At 48.3% G+C, this 18,448-nt stretch overlaps 5 protein-coding genes across 5 annotated transcripts; 2 read left to right on the top strand and 3 right to left on the bottom strand.

The window, feature by feature from the left end:
- Positions 1 to 721: 721 nt before the first annotated feature.
- Positions 722 to 2,864, top strand: N7474_010059 (tyrosinase family protein; the record flags this gene model as incomplete). The annotated part of the gene is made up of 7 exons (XM_057201469.1): positions 722 to 903; positions 963 to 1,039; positions 1,099 to 1,181; positions 1,241 to 1,288; positions 1,363 to 1,734; positions 1,790 to 2,599; positions 2,706 to 2,864. 7 exons carry the CDS (start codon positions 722 to 724, stop codon positions 2,862 to 2,864), a joined length of 1,731 nt encoding a protein of 576 aa, XP_057049456.1.
- Positions 2,865 to 2,941: 77 nt separating this feature from the next.
- On the bottom strand, positions 2,942 to 3,712 carry N7474_010058 (uncharacterized protein; the record flags this gene model as incomplete). The annotated part of the gene is made up of 1 exon (XM_057201468.1): positions 2,942 to 3,712. One exon carries the CDS (start codon positions 3,710 to 3,712, stop codon positions 2,942 to 2,944), a length of 771 nt encoding a protein of 256 aa, XP_057049455.1.
- A 2,773-nt stretch (positions 3,713 to 6,485) lies between these two features.
- Positions 6,486 to 8,251, bottom strand: N7474_010057 (T6SS phospholipase effector Tle1-like catalytic domain-containing protein; the record flags this gene model as incomplete). The annotated part of the gene is made up of 2 exons (XM_057201467.1): positions 6,486 to 8,093; positions 8,147 to 8,251. 2 exons carry the CDS (start codon positions 8,249 to 8,251, stop codon positions 6,486 to 6,488), a joined length of 1,713 nt encoding a protein of 570 aa, XP_057049454.1.
- Positions 8,252 to 12,218: 3,967 nt separating this feature from the next.
- N7474_010056 (Zn(II)2Cys6 transcription factor) lies at positions 12,219 to 13,881 on the bottom strand (the record flags this gene model as incomplete). The annotated part of the gene is made up of 3 exons (XM_057201466.1): positions 12,219 to 13,112; positions 13,175 to 13,760; positions 13,808 to 13,881. The coding sequence occupies 3 exons, from the start codon at positions 13,879 to 13,881 to the stop codon at positions 12,219 to 12,221; spliced, it is 1,554 nt and encodes a 517-aa protein (XP_057049453.1).
- A 603-nt stretch (positions 13,882 to 14,484) lies between these two features.
- Positions 14,485 to 15,486, top strand: N7474_010055 (RTA1 domain-containing protein; the record flags this gene model as incomplete). The annotated part of the gene is made up of 3 exons (XM_057201465.1): positions 14,485 to 14,656; positions 14,709 to 15,253; positions 15,301 to 15,486. The coding sequence occupies 3 exons, from the start codon at positions 14,485 to 14,487 to the stop codon at positions 15,484 to 15,486; spliced, it is 903 nt and encodes a 300-aa protein (XP_057049452.1).
- Between the last annotated feature and the right edge of the window lie 2,962 nt (positions 15,487 to 18,448).

The following is an 18,448-nucleotide window of genomic DNA, read 5'->3' as shown; positions in this document are numbered from 1 at the left end:
CAGCGGCGAGGCTGACTTCAATGTTTGCTTGGGCAAAGTGCTCCTAGCACCCAGACGCATATACCTTCTCGTGACTACCAACGTCTTGTGTCTCATTATCTCAGACCTCGGGCTGGGCAGCAGCCTTCACTCCGATATTTAAGCCTAGCGAGGTCGTCACGTGTGGTTCTAAACTCTGCGCGGTCGCACGTGCGAACCAAGCGTACCGCACGTACAACTGACGAAGCCCCATCCATCTAACAACTTCGGTTATATGCAAGGTCGCCATTCTGATCCTGACAAATAGTAACGACTTAGTATTCCGGGTAGTAGTAAATCCAAAGGATCAAGAGACTAAACCTTGCCCTCATATATAAGTGTGGGCGACTATTTATCATAGATGTTACTACCTAAAGAGGTGAGTTCGACGCCAACTGTTATGGAGAATCGCCTTAACGCTAAATTTCGCCCCCGCAACTAGGTTTCAGGTGCCAATGGGGAATACGTCAATACGCACCTGTTGGAGTTGGGTGAGCCTTCGCCTAAAATTGCTTTAACCGCCGTGTCTCAGACCACCACTAGTCGCTCGTTAAAAGTGCGAGTTATCTAGGGTAAATCAACTCCCCCGGAGCACTTTTCTCTCACTCTTGGTCAAAAACCCTTCCCATTTTGTTATGTGCATTTAATATCTATTGCCCTCCTTCGAATTGAATTAGGTTTTTTAGACAACCCCCAATAGAAAATGGGTCGCTTGAACACCCTCCTCCTCCTCTGTTGCCTGTCATGGACGGCCGTCGCCCAGCAGGCCAGCTCTTCGGCCCCGGTTCCAATCACTGGCGTGATGTCAGCCGTGAATACTCAAACTGGCGAGCGACCTTCGCGACTGCACATTGCCGATTTGCAGAAGAAGGGTGGAGCGCCCTGGTATGTCACTTTAAAGTGGTGTTGCCCCCAAAACCTTGCTTAATCGCTATGTATGTTAGGGATCTCTACATCCAGGCCATCTCAGCTTTCCAGGCTATGCCTGAGGATCAGGAAAACTCCTGGTTCCAAGTCCTGGGTAAAACCTTTCCAGATGACAACTACGCTGCGGATCCTATATTGACCCGTGCTTTATAGGTATCCATGGTCTTCCCTTTGAGTCATGGAACGGCGTCGGAAATGTCAAGGGCGCCGCCGTCACTGGCTACTGCCCTCATAACGTACGATATCCATAATTGTATGCAATTCCATCTATTAGCTAACCCGTTCACACGAACAGGAGGTCCTCTTTGGCTCGTGGCACCGACCCTACGTGGCGTTGTTTGAGGTACGCCAAGAGCTCCAAGTCACACCAAGGCCAAAGAATGCATGGGTCCCGATATTGACATTATGACTATATAGCAAGAGGTCATTAGTCACGCCCAGGCAATCGCCAACCAGTACACCGGCTCCCAGAAGGCCAAATACGTCAATGCCGCGCAGTCGCTGCGCATTCCCTTCTGGGACTGGGCCGTCAGCCCCAAACTCCCTGAGGTGCTCTCCGAAAGCCAGATCACCGTGAACACCCCCACCGGCAAGAAGACGATCCGTAACCCTCTTCAGAGCTACAAGTTCCAGAACTGGCCCTTCAAGTACCCTTACTTTGGTGGCAGCATCGGCCAGTATCCCCACACCATGCGTTGCCCGAGCACCACGAATAGCAAGGCCGTGTCTCAACCTAGCGCTGTTAACGCCAATCTGGCCAAGGATGCCTCCTACCTCAAGAGCGCTGTCGTTAGTATCCTGTATCTACCACGACGCTGCAAAGCCATCCGCTAACAACTCCCAGTACAATGTCTTCACTAGGGCTGGTTCCTATGCTGAAATGGTCACAGACAGCCAGGGAGGATACAACTTCGAGAGCCCTCACAACAACATTCACGTCGACATTGGATGCAGCAACCCCATGGGCCATATGACTAACCTGGGTTGGTCGGCCTTTGATCCTGTCTTCATGCTCCACCATGCCAACGTCGATCGCCTCGTCGCCATGTGGCAGGCTACTCACCCTAACAACCAAATGTTTCAAAACTCGTTCAAGCTCGGCTCTTCCTTATGGGGTAGCGCCAAGGGCATGACCTACACTGAAGATTACGTTCTGAAGCCCTTCTACAAGCCGGGAGGCTCCCAGATGTGGACCAGCCGTGAGGTTGTCTCCACCCGCACCTTCGGCTATACTTACCCGGAGCTTCCGGACTGGACGATGTCCTCCACCCAGCTGCAGCGGCATGTGACCTCTGTGGTCAACAATCTGTACGGCGCCTCAACTTCCGTGTCCAAGCGGTCCATGGATGCCCAGCCTGAGACATTGACTCAATATGTGCTGAAAATCGCGGTTGATCGATCCGATTTCGAGGGCCCTGCCATGATCAAATTGTTCTTCAATGGCTCTTTCTCCGGATCCATGTCTCTCCTAACCATGCCCATGAGCGAAGATTCGTCTATGGGTGGTATGAGCTATGCCAATATGCCACTGCAGGGACTGACCGGCGTGGACGGTTTGGGAGCTGTGGGTGAAGGCCCTCTGGCCTTTACCACCTCTGCCTTGTCCTCGGTTGCTGAATTCTTCAGCAAAGCTCTCAGCTTTAATATTCAGAATGTATGTCTTCATGAAACCAAGTGTCTTCCCATCTCAATACTTGCCCCTTTACTTTCCCTTCACCCTCCCTTGTGGCCCACTGAGATTTTCTGACAAAATCTTGTAGGGTAACGGATCTGCTCTGTTTCCTGGTGATGTTCCCAGCCTCACCATGGCCCTCGAAGTCCTTCACGTCGTCCCAGCTGCCAGCGTCTTCGAATTCCCTACTGTCTCGAAAGCCAAAACTATTCCGCTGGACATCCCTAGCCTCTTCGAGTCACTCTGAAGCTGGCCAGCTGTGTTTGAACATATCTACCGTACATATTGAATGAAGAGTGCGCCATGTTTATAATATCCTTCCGGTTATACCCTCCTGCATATCTTTTTTTGTTCTGCTTCTTCCTTCTGCTTTGAAGGCCGCTCGAATATATCAAACTCGCTCCCACTATCTGATTCTTTCCCATAGCTATCCATTGCAGAGGATGGCACAGACCCCTTTTCGTGATCAGATGGAATGAAATCACTCGGATTACACAGACTTTGAGCGACGGACACTGTTTGGCTTGCTTCACTGTGCGCCAGAGGTCTTCGCCGCGCAGCTGAGATCCTTTTCCTACTGGGCAGATGAACAAACTCGCGTCGGCTTCGTTCAGCCACCCGCGGAGTCCGAAGAAGTAAACGGGTATCTGTAGCCTCTCTATCTTGTGAGGAACTACCAAAGGCAAGGTCGGCCCCTCCGTCCGGTCTCGTCGATGTGATCATCACCTTGAGTTTCTTTTGCTCCAAAGCTTCTGGAGCAGATAGATCCTTGAATCGGTCGACCAGCATCCTAAAGTCTCCATTCACATTTGCGGCTCTTGTCCAGTCAATACCCTCCACCACAATATAGACAAGGTCAAAACGAACAACTCGGAAACATTCAAGGAAGATTCGCCATGAGATGTCAAGGTCAGACTTCGCTGCAATAAAGATCTCCGCATTAAAAAGCTCCCGATCACCCTTCTCGAGCACTTCCGGGAATAGGTGCAGAAGATGAAACAAGAGTCTCTGCACCAGTGCACGAGGGCTCCCTATCGACTCTATGCCTGCATGCAGACCACAAAAGTTGTAAAGCACTCCGCATCCTGTCGTCATTGCTGCCTGAACAATATTCAGAGCAAATTCCGTCGCCCAACTTGAGTGTCCGGGGACCTGGTATCCGTCAATCCGTAACATACCGGACTCCTCTCTTTCCTTCAGCGTCTACATTTTTCATACCAGGAGTCTTATCAATTGCTGCCTCGACATTTTTGATGGCCTAGTCAACGTGTTTAGTAGTGCCATTGAGAGACCACTTCAGCTTTTTCAAATATCGCGAAGTAGTTGAGAAAATACGAGACATAATTGAGCTTGAAAGACTAGGATAGTTCAGTTTTTAATAACCCATTTGTGTTGTGGATACGAAAGAGAGACTGTCATATTTCTGTTGCTTATCAGATAAAATATTATTTGTCCAGAGATTTAATCTTTGCTAGAACAGTCGTTATGCTATGGAGGGACACGCGCTGCTTATATACTGTAGCTTAGTCGCCAAAAGGAACATGAGCTCAAACCCACCCCGCGCCAAGAGGATTTTCTTTGGCGAATTGCAAGTTGCGTTGTAGCCATGAGAAATGTGTCTACGCTCTAATTTTGGCAACGCCTGCGGCCGAAAGCTGTAGGCGCTTACGGTATTCCAATTTCCGCCAACGCATAGCCAATCGTAGGGTCAGTTAACGCTAGTTCATAATGCTAAATTAAAGGTATCTATTAAACCAATTGAGCGATCAATTTATAGCAAATAACCGATAGCCAAGTTCGCAGCGTCTGCCTTCCCACGCCCCTATTATGATTCTTTCATCCCACCATCCCTCTTTTAAGCACTTCCCTGACTTGACGCCCGTCTTTTTCACCCTCCCCGATTATTCAGGAAGGATATGTTTCTCCTATATATTGATAATTGCTAAACAATTCCCCAAGCTGAGCACTAATATCTTTCTCCCTAAGATTTAGAGATCGCTTAGAGCTCGCTCAGAACCCGCTTAAGGCCAGCTCTAAGTGCTTAGGGAGCGGCTAACCCCCTAATCTCAGAGCCGATCGCTACCTGAGGCGGCAGGTTTACCGTCACTATTATTACTCTATAACAACAAGGTAAGTTTACCAATCGTCTAACCACAAACCGTGACAGTTAGCAACGCGTAACGCTCCCCTCTTCAGTAAGAAATTCCAGCAATGAATTCCGATGGTGCGGCGCCGTTCCTGATCTGCACCAGCCTCATATCACAACAATTAGCTCGATAAATGGGGGTTAGCTGACTGAGATCAAATTTCAGATCATATCTCTCAACAAGATTCAGTTGCTTTGTGATGGTCTAAAAACAAAAGCGCTAGCGTATCTTCATCATACGATAAAGGCGCATGGCCTGTGAGGCCTCGGCATCATGCACCGGATTAGCTGTCTCCACTGCTTAGCAGCTCAAGGAACTGACGTGTTGGGAATAGACCTGTGTAAAGCACGACTTGACTGTAGCGCCATTCTGAAAGAGACTTACGTGCTTCTCGCTTCTAAGACAAGGGGTTTTGGACATACGCGACAAGAGGAGATCTCAAAAATTTAATGATATGAACCAACGGTAGTGTGAAGGCAGCCACTGGACTTTCCTGGGAATAGAAATGTATGAATCACCGCTATCTCTCGAATCACGTTCCCATGGTCGGCGATTTGCGCCTTAACCAAAAAGGTCCATACTTCGCTGTGGTCTCGCGTCATAGTATATGTTGACGTCATTTGTGACTATCTGTTTGAATGTACCTATGGCATGGAGGACGTTAACACGCAGACCTTTATTATGACATTACTTTTCGTGATATCAAGCGACACAATAGCCATGTCTCAATTCCTACGCAAGATCAAAAATGCTGTAACAGGAAGCGGTGGAAAACCACGCAATGAGTTAAATGAGAGTCCCCAAAACCAGGAAAGTCACAAGGAACTTGAACCTCCCTGTAATAAATCACACTGTGAGTCAGAAGACTTTTTTTATCCCTTCTCATGGCTTGTTGACAACCTGAAGTCAAACGCGCTGTGCCGAAATCGTCCGCGTCCCTGCGTGGGCCCGGAGGGAGACAAGGCCACTTTGGCAGATCGAAATCTCTATCTCTCGCAGATGAATGGCACATGTCGCGTCGCTTAAAGAGAGTGACCTAGCTCGACAGCTACTACGGGGTCTCTGCTGGGCTCTGCGCTGATGCATACTTTGTTGAAGTGATTGGCTCCAAGGGTTGAACGCCCCCGCAATCAATTCTCGACAAAGGCCGCCGAGCCACAGCCTTCCTTACGCGACGCTATCTCATTATCTCTGACAAATTCTGAAGGTCTTCGTTTCGTCTTGCTCAAAATGGTACCTCGTCCAACATATCTCCAGGGCTTTCTAGCGGTACTCGAAGTGTTCGATCTTGCTGTTCCTCAGCGTGAACCACAAATCATATTTTCCATTCTCATCAACAATTGTATACAAGACCAGTCGTATGATGCTGTATCCAAGTAGCGAAAAGTTTCAGTTTTTTCATTTGGTAATAGCTGCTGCTGCCAGTCTCAAAGATTTCAGAAGAACTTACCCTCACGGGTGGACAAGACTCTCAATTAAAATCCTCTCTTTTCGGGCAGAAATATCATTCTAAGTGCTGAATGAATATTCAATGAGCTCAGATATCAACTACGTATTAAGTTAAGAGCTACGACTCATCTCCCTGCTGGCTGAGCTCACAGAATAATTTTTTTTAAGGCCACACGGATTATAGAGTGAACAGGCACGCTTAGACAATATTTCTCGGTATTAATTTTTCAATTACAAAAAGAATCAGGGCTGATTTGCAACAGACCATCCCTTCAGAGGTCGAATATCGTCTTCATTTTGCCGCGACGATATGTCTCCCGCACGGGGCAGCCACGATGAGCGTACACTTCCCACTCCTCGATCTCATGGCCTAAAGCAGAACCTTTCTCCTTTCGTTTCCCTTCTCTCCCTCCCCGAATCAGGTTTTTCGGTCGATAATTGGAGTTGACCTTCAAACGGCGAAGGGCAGAAACATGTATTGTAGCATCCTCAGGAATATCGCGTCTTTCCCCAAGAGGCAGAGGCCATCGGATCACTCTCCAAGATTGGTCCTTTTGCAAGAGCATTCTTCGGAGCGGAAGATATTCGATCATCTTCCACGATAAAATAACAGGCCATTTGGCACCATGATGATATTGCAGAAAATCATGTATTTCACCATGCGTGCTTGCCTTCCAAAGCGCGTATTCAAAGTCAGACCTTTCATCCGTCTTTCCGCTATTTTCCTTATTTTGATTTTTTCCCTCATGGACAGCCCTATTCCGTGAGAATTGTTGAGCGTTACCATCAATTGACTCATCTAAGCACCAGAATTGTTTCAGCTTTTCGGCATCAAAATGGAGCCCCGCTCGTTGCGCTTCAGTGACCATCCATACTAATGGAACATGGCTAAGCGCCCAGTCTTCCTTTTTGCTGTATCTTAACCCACCGCCAATATCCGCGTGACATCCAGGAAACCATACTTCTTCAATGCTCTGGCTTTTATCTCTGTACTCTCCACAAGAGCTAGCCTCGAGCATTAGTTCCGGCCACGAGGTCTCTTGTTCATTCGTTGACTGGCGATGGGAACGAAGTGCAGGCCGATAAAACCTATTTTGTAGGAACAGGCTCTGCTGAGAAGGAACCTTCAGTGTGGGTCTAGGATCTTGAGTCGCAGAAACCTGGTCAAATAAGCTGTCTTGGCGACTGGCGGATCGTAGATGTCGGGCCTGACGGCTATGCAATCTCGATCGAGCTGCTCGAGCAGAAATCGGATTGGAATTTGCCAACAAATCTTGTCGAAACTTAGCGCGATGCTCGTCAATACTAACCGCATGACGGATAGTCTTGGCAGTAGTTTTCGTCGAATAAGGGTATAAAAATCTGTTGCGATTCATCTCGAAGTGCGGTACGCTGTTGACGGTGTCAAATAAACCCAGAAAGTCGATTTGCGTTACAGGGCGACAGAATGTCTCTCGCAATGCCTTCATGTACTGGAAAACATCATCTTTCTCTTCCTGGCTAGTTTCCCTGCTATAATTGCATTGTGCCCACTTGGAAAAGACGGACCAGAGGAAACGGGTTTTCCCTTCATTTCCTGCCTCTAATAAGCCAATGTGGTCCAGCATTTCAGCAAGTAAGCGGGCAACATATGCGCCACGACTAAAGCCAATGAAGTAGATGCTGTCTCCAGGGGTGTAAGAGCGCATGAGATATCTATACCCACCCATGACATGTTCTTCGAAAGTAGAGCCGAAGGCGGCATCTTTTGCTTTTGTATACCATCTCGTCATAGGATTGGCATTGGTTTTGACTTCGTGGGGTCGAAAAATAAAGCCAGTATTCATCCCGATGCCAGGTTGATAATAATGCAGATGGTTTTTGTCATTGCGATCAAGCATCTGCGTTCGCGTAAGTCCCATGAAAGAAATTGATTCCTATTAAGCTCACATACTCGGTATATTTTGAGGACATTGCTATCTGTGTCGTCCCCACGAAATTCGTAACCTGTGCCGTCAAAGCATAGAACTATTTGCTTTGCGCCCGCAGCTTGATTCATGTCGTGAATTTGTCGATCTATTGCTAACTAGCTTGATGCAGAATGAAAAATAGTACATGGATCTAGTTCATTATTCCGCTACATTTGATTCTTTTTTTTTCACTCCAGAAAGTGATGTTATCATTGGAAAATAGTATCCACGGTTGGCATGAACCTGCAGCCGAGTTCAGCGTAACGCTTATCATGTTTGAGTTTGATTTGAATGGCCCACAATCTTGTACCAAGTGGAGCTACGATAAGTCAGCTTACGGATCAGCAGATCTACCCATAAGGTTCACCAAATGAAGCATCACAGTACTAGAGATCTCTCGTACAGTAGTGCAAAGGATAGAACGTAAAAATAAGGGGTTGTTTAATTTCTGAGGTAGATTCAAGAAAATCGAGTTTGTCATTAGGAAGTTCGAAGGGGAGGATGAAAGTTACTAGCGACATGGGAAAACGTCATTTTGGCCTAGACTCCTAGGGACATCAATAGGTGGCAGAGCGGTTAGCATCGGAGTAGGAGAAGGGCCAGAGGCACGATGAGAGCGGAAGGGGGTGAGCAACGGGGTGAGTGCTTAGGTTCCTCAGGTTCCGCTCAAAGGTCGCTCAGAGATCGCTCAGAGTGCTTAGGGGGCGGCTCAGCCCGTGATCTCTGAGCCGAGCGCTTCCCGAGAGGGTAGCCTTACCGTCACCATTATTACATAGCAAAACCCTTAGGTTTGTATGGCTAGCATTTAAATCTTAAGAGTACGAAATCTGTTTTGGATTTATAGATCTTGTCAAAAAGAACATAGAGATATTCTAGGCGATAGAGTACTCCTTATTAAATTTGTATTAGCTATATAACCTATTTAAAGACTATTGACCACAAATGTAGTATCGTTAGCATTGGGGTAGCATGTCACCCAAACCCCGCTTGTAGGTGATGGATGAAAAAGGTACGAAGCAGAAAATGTAGGTCTTATAGGCAGACAACCTCCTTACATTAATTATATATAAGAATAGACTAGTAAATAGAAGGCAAAACATCTTAGTAGTATTGTGTGTATAAACTATAGCATAAAAAATTCTAAGACCCTACCGAACAATACGGTAGTATAAAATTGACTCATCGATCACTATCGGGCAATGCCCTGAAACGAACGAAGTGAGAGAAATGGTTCTAATCAACACGGATGTACGTGCGCGCGTGACTGTGCAGAAAGACGTGGCTTAACTACGTACGGACTAGCACATGCGATCATTGGTTCTGCCTAGTGGATTTGGACAATAGGCTTCTCGCGCGACGGCTGGCTACTAGCGTCTTGCTCTAAAGATCAGACAGTGCGCCTTTGGGACATGGCGACGGGCGCGCTCCCTAGCTGACTCCCTACGCAAAAATGACCCTCAATTAGGTTTCTAAAGACATTTAGAATACCATAGGAAGCGCTTTTTCTGTAACAAGAATCGGCCGGATGGTGTAGTTGGTTATCACGTATCCTGCAGTGACGGTGAATTACGGGAAACAGTGTAGCGTTCCTGTTTGGGTTAAGCGTCGCCTTGATGCTTAAGCTTCCCATGCGTGTTCTATAAAGTCCTCCCGATCGCCGCTTCAATTTCTTGCTGTTTTTCGCCCTTTTGCCCGTCCTTCTTCCCGCCCCTGCTCTCCTCCTATTGGTGAGGCATTTATGCTATTGATCCATATCGCCGAGCTCCGCCACCCCCCATTCCCCCCTGCCTCCTAGCTCGAATCGACTGGTCCGCTGCGATCCCTCGTCCTGCTCCCGTTTCCTCCGTGATCTTACCGCTGCGCCCTTTAGATGAGGTATTTCTGCTCTTAGTCTAGAACACCGAGCTACATTTCCGTTACCCCCTAGACCAGACTTCTACTCGGTCATCGAATCTCCGGCATCCAGTTGTCCGCGCATCAAGTTGCACTTAGCTTAGGCTCTGGCATTGTGGCTTCGAGTCTGCCTTGGGCTAAGGATGGACGCTAACGAGGACGATGAGTGAGTAACTACGGTTGGGAGTGTGCCTTGCCCGCCTTGGGTAGTCTTGTCTAATTAGCTTTTTTGAGCCGTAAGACCGTTTCGACTGTGATCCGTATCGACCAATGGGTGCCTAATCTAGTTGGAAACAGCGTACGAGATGGTTATAGTGGCACTGTGGTCTTCCTCAAAAGACCCTGAGACCTCACGACGACCGCTTCGGGACTTTGGGACGGTTCCTAGGCCTAAACAGTCGCACGGCCACGTCGGATCGCATACGAACATCAAAGTCTCTTAGCCGAACGCGGTTGCTAATAGTCTAAGAGGCTATCCGTCCCCCCGGTCACCTAGTGCGCCTTTGTCTTCGCGTAGCACATCGTCTTCACGATCGATTCGCAGACGGGGCGAGATGAATGGGCGAACAGGGGTTTACTCCTGCAGCAATAGCGTCATGCGGACTCGGTGACGACAAGGGGGCTGTGGCTCCATGTTAGTCCGTTCTATGCGTTTCGGTACCTTCTTGGGTCCATGGAACGACTGGCGAACAGAGCTCTAATGGCTGCGCGTGCCGTTCTCTAGAAATAGCAACAGTGCTTTACTGAATAGTAACTGGTTTACGTGAGAGTCTACGAGACAAAGACGGTGATACTTCATCCTTTTACGATGACGGCAAGAATTAATGACGGCCATGTTGAGACTCCAGAACGGCCCCAGATCTGAGAAGGCGCAAGGCGACATCCTTGGACCTTGGTTCCCCTCGATCTATTCTTTTTTTCTCGTGGCACCGTTCGCAGTTCCCCAATCTACGCAGCCCCGGCCCTGACACCAAGTGCACCCTGTGACTAAGATCCTCTTTGCTTCACGATCGATTGGCAATGGGGATCAGTTGGATGAATAGGTTTTTGATGAAGGTGAGTGGGTGCCTGCGGTGTCAGCGCCCACCGCCGTTGTAGATAGACCTTTCCTTCTGGGATTCTAGGAATATCATCATCATCTCTCTCTCGGTTTCTTCTTCTGCTCTTCCTAGTGATCCCCGATTCCAGGTCTTTTGCCATGCCGGTCCCTGACTCCCCCTGAGCCACGACCGTCATCAGTTTTACTTCTGTAGCCACTGTGTCGCGCGGACTGGGATGACGGCAGGGCTTTTGCCTTACTGTTGGTTCTTCCTGCGAGTTTCGTCTTCTGTCTTAGGCCATGGAACGACTGGTAAGCAGAGCTCAACCAATTCGGTGGTGATACCACTGGGCGCAGACAGTGTGCGGACGCGCAGCTGTCTAGAAATAGCAACTAATGTTTACAGGCTGGCTATTGGATCAGATGGATGAGCAGGTCGTCCATTCGTGCGATAGTGCCCTACTCTGTGCGTTGGACAAGGTAGGAAACATAAGGTTGTTCAGCTTAAGAATCTTGTCTATCTGTTGTTTCTGGTTCTCAGGGACGTATTTATATTATTTCCCCTAAGGACGATTTTCTATATATGTAGAACGCTTACAAACCGACCCCTTTTCGCCATAATATCAAAATCTAGATAAGGACACGAACAAAACGCATGAATCGATCGTCGTAAGAGATGTGCACATGGGGACGGAGATCGTGGGCGGTGAAGCGCAATCGGATGATCAGGCCTTTGTATCAGAAGATTTGCTCGTCGTCACCAAAGATGGGATAGGTGAATTGAGGATGGAAGGTTGACAGCGTCTTCGGTTTCGCATCGCCCGGCTGCACGACCGTGATATGGAGCACATCGTTGGCGTCGCACGAGCCTGACAGGTAATTAGTCAGGATTTCATCGATCAAGATTGTAGAATAGCCTTACATCCGTCTTCGCTCGCCATGCTGGGTATGTGTGGACAGGTCTGGAGCGATTGCAAGGAAGAGCAAGGAAGGACGAGCGGCGCGCGTCTGACCGCGTCGGAGCTCAGTATTAATCGGAATTAGCGGCACTTTCCACTCTATGAAAGACATTTTATCTGAAGCTCGTGAAGATGTTCGCCTTTGTTCCTCTATGCTATTTGTATTTATTGACACTCCATTATTCGCTGCAGCTTCGCTTCTCGAGCTTGCTTCAATTTCGGTATCATCTCCAGCGCGTGCTGGATCCCCATCGTACTTCCAATCTTCTGGAGTCTTTGGACGACCCATTCGTGTACTTCATCCGGAGCTCCGGCTGCACCTCCGGCCACCGCCAATGGGAACATTAACATGAACACCTCATTCAACGGGAGCATGCGCGTCGCGGCTCTAACTGATAATCTGCAACCAAGGGCACCCATTTGGCTGGCGGCACTGGCGCAGATAAAGGTCGCCATCTGAGATATCGTATCCAATGCCAGCTGTCGCCGCCACAGATCTTGGACTGTCGTAGTTTTGGACCTTGAGAGGTAAGATAGAATCGTCTCGTTGACCATCAACCTTGCCCAAAAGTAATTGTTGAGATCTCTTGATGCCCACAAATCATCATACGCCACGTACTTCCCGTTGAATGTGTTTTGGGTGTCATTCGAATCCTTAACCACATAGGCCCACTTCTCTGGAAGTTCTTTCTCCCACTGATCTAGCTCTGACTCGAAAGCCAGAGCGGAATGTACTGCGGTTTCTGGGATAAGATCCGGATTTGTTCGGATGGACGAGTGTAGCCTCATAAAGCGGATTAATATGTCGATCAGACGGATGGCCGGCTGCTCATCAGGGTTCGATATCGAAATAGTATCGGGACTCCAATCAAGTAAGTCTGGCAGAGAATTTCCTTGGGCGATAAAATATTTCACGATGGAAACATAGTAGTATTGCAATTGCGGACGAGGTTGGAAGGTTTTCAGGGCCTGGTTGAAAGTGCTCTGCTTGAGCAGGGCTGCAGCACCATCAAGATGCACCGTCCACGAGTCGACTTGGTTGGGTGTGCAACTGACCATCTAACGGGCTCCGGTTAGTTCAAAGATAGAGAGGGGAGACAGTAGTCACAGCTCGGACGCACCTCGTACAGACCTAGCATCACAATTAGCCTCAACGTCTGTTCCGGATTGGCCCGCTCGGGATTTTCCACCGCTACACGGAGGCTGCTAATGGCCGCCGCATAGTTCTCTCTCGCCACGAGATGCAGGGCTCGGTCTCGCGTGACATTATATTTGGCAGCCAGGCCAACCGAGACGGCGGCATCTCGGACGGGTGGGTCCAGTAGTATCATCTCTGAAAAGGGTGAAACCTCTAGTTGAGGTGGCGCACGTTCTAGCATCGAAACTGCCGTTACAAATCGATGGAAGAAAAAGTTCAATCCTTGCTCCTCCACGCTGGATGAAACAACGGCTGGAATTGTTGGAAGGAAAACCACAAGAAGCTTTCTTTCCGACACTACAAGACGTGATTGAGATGTCACAGAGGGTTCCGGGCTAGAGGACGATTTCTCAGAGTCCAATAGCTTGCGCCTGGCTTTCGATCTAGATTCCGCGACTGCAGACCGTCGGACCGTTCGGTCATTCTCGTCACGGAACATAAGAGAGGTGACAACGCGATAGCCACCGCATGGTTTCCCCGCTCTTTTGCATTGCGAGCAGACGGGTTCGCTGCGGTCACACTAACAGACGGTGTTAGGGGAGACTTCGGGGATTACTTAAGGTTACTTGCCTTGATCCGCCTTTCACGACAGCTCTCGCAATTTTTGCTCGGTCGACCATAAAAGGGCATTGTTGCTTTGATGCAGGGGGGCTCATCTCGCTTTCTTTAAACGAGGACCAAAAAGGGTAAAAGAATCGTGGACGTCAGAAGTAGTCGATCGGGGTTCGAGGCTCAGTGCCGATCCGTGTCACCGTCGGCTGTGGATCACGGCTTCACGTGATTGGCTCTGCACCGCCCACTCGGCACGTGGCTCCGTGTTTCCTAATGGGGTATTCGTTTCGTCCGTTTCAGAGGATAATCGATAGCTCAAGGTTCTTATCAACCACTGTTTATTTCTCGTACGATCGTGGCTTAGCATGTTAAAAATATTCTCGGCCCAATTTTACGGAGGCGACTAGAGGGAGATATCTTGGAAAATGATCTATCATAGGTGGACGGGATAGGCGTTGCGCTGTGGTCGACAACGAATTCGTTTCCTTTTTGAGGAAGGTTAACTTTAAGCCATGATGAGTGAAATAGTAAGTCCGCCACCCGAGCACGGTAACTCCGTTCACCGTGTGCCGATCATCAGCTATATAATAGTCGCGGCCCAACTTGGAACCCCCAACAAGGGTCTCAGTCTTGATTGATACATTCCGAGTCTCCCTTGCCCAGGTGCAAAATTAATTGATTATGGCAGTGGATACTAGAGCCACGGGCGACGTCTCTCGATACGATTACAATCCATCACTAGCATTGGCCATTGTTGCTGCTGTTCTCTACAGTATCGCTTTTGTTTTGACTTTCATCCAATGGATCCGATACAAGGCGTGGGTGTGGGTGGTGATGGTCCTTGCTTCTGCAAGTGTGTACAAAATACTTCACCTTTCATCTGTCGATACTAACATAGTATCTAGTGGAGGCGGTTGGCTACATCGCCCGATGCATTTCCGTCCAGCATGTGACCAAGAAGCCCGTCTACGTCCTACAGTTCTCTCTCGTCATCCTGGCTCCAGTACTCATGGCAGCCTGCTGCTACATCCTATTCAGTCGCATCCTATTTCTGATAGTTCCCTGCGAGGAACGCACCTTCCGACTCTGCTGGGTCCCCCCGCGATGGATTACTCCGATCTTCGTTGGTTTTGATGTTGTTGCGCTCCTTCTCCAACTGGTTGGAGCTGTGATGGTAGCTTCCGTCAATCCCGGTGACAATGATTCGGCGAATAAGCTCAACCGGGGCAAGCACATTGCCCAAGGGGGTCTCGTTATCCAACTAGCGGCGTTTGGCTTCTTCTCGGTGGCTGCCGTTCGCTTCAACTTTACCTCTAAACGGTTCTCAAAGAGTATTCATGAACGCTACGAAAGCTTTGGAGAGAAACAGTATGTGATTGATGGGATTCCGAAGGACAAGCACTGGCCAGCCTTGCTACGGGTTGTGAATCTCACCACACTCTTGATCTTGGTAAGTGACCTATCTAATCTATTTTGGCTTAATTAACGAGTGAAAAGGTCCGTTCAATCTATCGTCTTGTCGAATTCACTCAGGGTGCAACAGGATATCTCAACAGTCACGAGTGGGCCATGTACGTCTTTGACGCATTGGTAATTTACCCCTGCGTCGCCCTTTTCGTCTACTGGCATCCGGGGAGGTATTTGCCCTACATGGGATTCCGGACGCCCAAGCAAGCTCGCTAGTGTGTGAGTGATGTTTTGGAGATCATTGATTCAAAGGAGTGTTGAAAGATGCATGTCTAGATTGCCCTTTTCATAAGGCATCAACCCGCTGGCATTTTTTCTAGCCAAAAACTTCTGGACCAGTCTTGCCAAGACGTGAATATGAAGCCGCCAAGTCTCTTTTATACTATGTCGGGATTCCTTGGTAGGATCCATAAAAGTTCTGCAGCACTAAACTGCATTTGTTTTTGACATTCTAGACATTGTGCGCTCATTTCGCTTACTATGCGTTCTATACTATTAAAGAGATAGCTCGATCATATTCAGAATATCAGACATCTTCTATCTTGTTGATTTTGACCACATTCCCACATCCCACGTCAGGTGAGTGGCCGATCATTACACCCACCGCCTAGGTTCGACATTTTGTGTAAAAGACATTTGGCATATCATAGTAAGCACTTTATGACTGAAACAAGACATAATCCGGCCGGATAGTGTAGTTGGTTGTCACGTATCCAGCACTTCCGGTGAATTACTAGAAACGGTTTAGCGTTCCTGTTTGGGTTAAGCGTCGCCTTGCTGCTTAAGCTTCCCGTGCGTGTTCTATAAAGTCCTCCCCATCGCCGCTTTAGTTTCTTGCTATTTTTCGCTCTTTTGCCCGTCCTTCTTCCCGCCCCTACTCTCCTCCTGTTAGTGAGGCATTTATGCTATTGATCCGTATCGCCGAGCTCCGCCACCCCCTTACCCCCTCTCCCTCCTAGCTCAAATCGACTGGTCCGCGGCGTTCCCTCATCCTGTACCCGTTTCCTCTAGGCTCTAACAGTTACGCGCTTGAGATGAGGCATTTATGCTCTTGGCCTATATCGCCGACTTCCATCTTAGTTATCTCCTAGGCTAACCTTCTACTTAGTCATTAAATCTCTAGCATCTAGTTTCTCAGGCTGAGTCTGAACACGACCTTGCCAGAGGAATTACCATCTGAGGTTGAGACTAAAGAAAGTGCCCGCCTTAGCCTACGGGCAGAAAAAGGCGAATTGGTCAGACGAAATGTATAAAGCCATGCATTTCGCGCGCAGTCTTTGGAAAATAATAGTCAGGTTTCAATTTTGTCTTCAATCTCCTTTTAGCTTGCTCTCGAACTTGCGATACATCAACCATTACGTATTTGTTTCCATTACCTAAATGCTCTAGTCATAATAGACTCTCATACACACAAAGTGCACGAAGACTCTAGTATGAGATCTTCTAGAAGCATTTATAGATTTAGCTAACTTAATATTATGAATGGTCCTAGTGAAAGATCTAGAGGGGTGATTAGTAGCATGGCACGCGGCCTTAGAATAGGTATAAATCTTCTATAGAACCTATGGCTTGAATTCATAGTAGCTATTGTGACCTGCCTGAGGCGACTATGTCTGGCACGTGATATGGGTTCTGTAGATAGCAGGGACTCTCTTTGTTTCTTTTCCTTCTTCTTCTTTCCCTTCTCTAACTTATAAGTCCCATCGACCATAGTACTCAGCCTGAATACCATCGTTATCGTTGTTTTCTTCTCCTGACAGACTGCCCGGTCACATATAACCTCTACTTTAAATATATCTAATAATATTATATAATACCTCTTAAAACATTATTAGAATGGTATTTAGATCGAAGACCTACTTAAATGCGTAGCTACTAGCCTAACATAAGGTAGTATCTAATAAAGCCCTTATCTTAAGCGCTTTCTCTGAGCACTAGGTAGCACTATATCATCCCTCCTAGGGAAAGGCCTAGCTTATATACGCTCCTAGGTAGGACAAGTATTACGTGCTATGTTGAAAAGGTCCGTATAGGGAAAGAAGATGGTATTAGCCACCCTAAGGATAGGGACCCTAAGCGGACTAATAGGGGTAGATATTAAAGATGTTAGAGGAAAGAGCTCTAGACATAACTGAGGTGTTCGCTGTTATAGCAAGCAGACAAGCAGAACCTCTGGCAAACCTAGGCCCTTAACTACGGCCATTTTTGGTAGTTCGCTTGTGGTCTACTTCTTAAAGGGAATGTCCCTAGCTAAGTATTAGGCAAACAGAGATGCCAAAGAAGGCGCTTTTGGTCCATTACCAGAGTGTCGTCTGGCTGGATAGGCTCCGCCATTACAAGAGGCCAGGGTCCCAATGAGGGTAGTGGTACATGTTTGAGCCATATTGAAACGAACACCCATCCAAACAGAGTAGGAGACGGCGCTAGTGATTCTGTGGACAGAGACCACAGCCAAAGCGACTAGGGGTGGAGACTGAGAATTCAGAGGCGACAACCGCAGCGAGGACAGGATACACTGGAAAAATTGGGGTGTGATGGGATAGTGGTAGCGCCAAACGGAGCATGCGTAGGCGTGGACGGAGGTTGGGGATGCGTGGCAGGAATTTTGGCAAATCGCTGGCCTAGAACGGCCTCACTTGCGGCCGTTTCTGGAAGCCTGTTTGCCGTCTGCTACTTTAAAGGAGTATTCAACAGGACGGCAAGCGAGGCGCCAGAAGCGGCTCCCATTGCAACCCTCATCGATGTGGCTGCGCAAAGAAATCATTGCTCTGCTTTCCTGCCGTCCACCACCGCCTGCTTGGGCCTCATTTGGGGGTCGCTGGCCACTTTTACCCCCCCCTCAGACCGCCCAGCATGCAAAGCACCACCTTCCTCTTATTATTGATTATGAATCTTATAAATTACCTAGAACTTTAATATGAGCTATTGGTACTCGCCTTGACTACGCACCTTGGCTTTCTTTCCTACTCGCACCCCTTTTGCTTTTTTTTTCTGGCCCCAACTGACCCTGCACATTGGCGACTGATCCGATGCATGCCCCTAAGTACTCTCCACCACAAACGCCGCTCAATCCGACGCTCAGGCCGTTCTAGCTAGCGTTCGCATGCCGCGATCCCGGTGCCTAGGAGGAGAAAAACTGGGATGGTCCTGCAGTTTGTATGTTTTAATCAGCTGAGAC

The sequence above is a fragment of the Penicillium riverlandense genome, assembly GCF_028828495.1.
Source record: "Penicillium riverlandense strain IBT 135883 chromosome Unknown utg000008l_segment0_segment0, whole genome shotgun sequence".
In the NCBI taxonomy this organism is placed as follows: Eukaryota; Fungi; Ascomycota; class Eurotiomycetes; order Eurotiales; family Aspergillaceae; genus Penicillium; species Penicillium riverlandense.
Note: the sequence above shows the minus strand (reverse complement) of the source record. Positions and strands in the feature narration are given on the sequence as shown.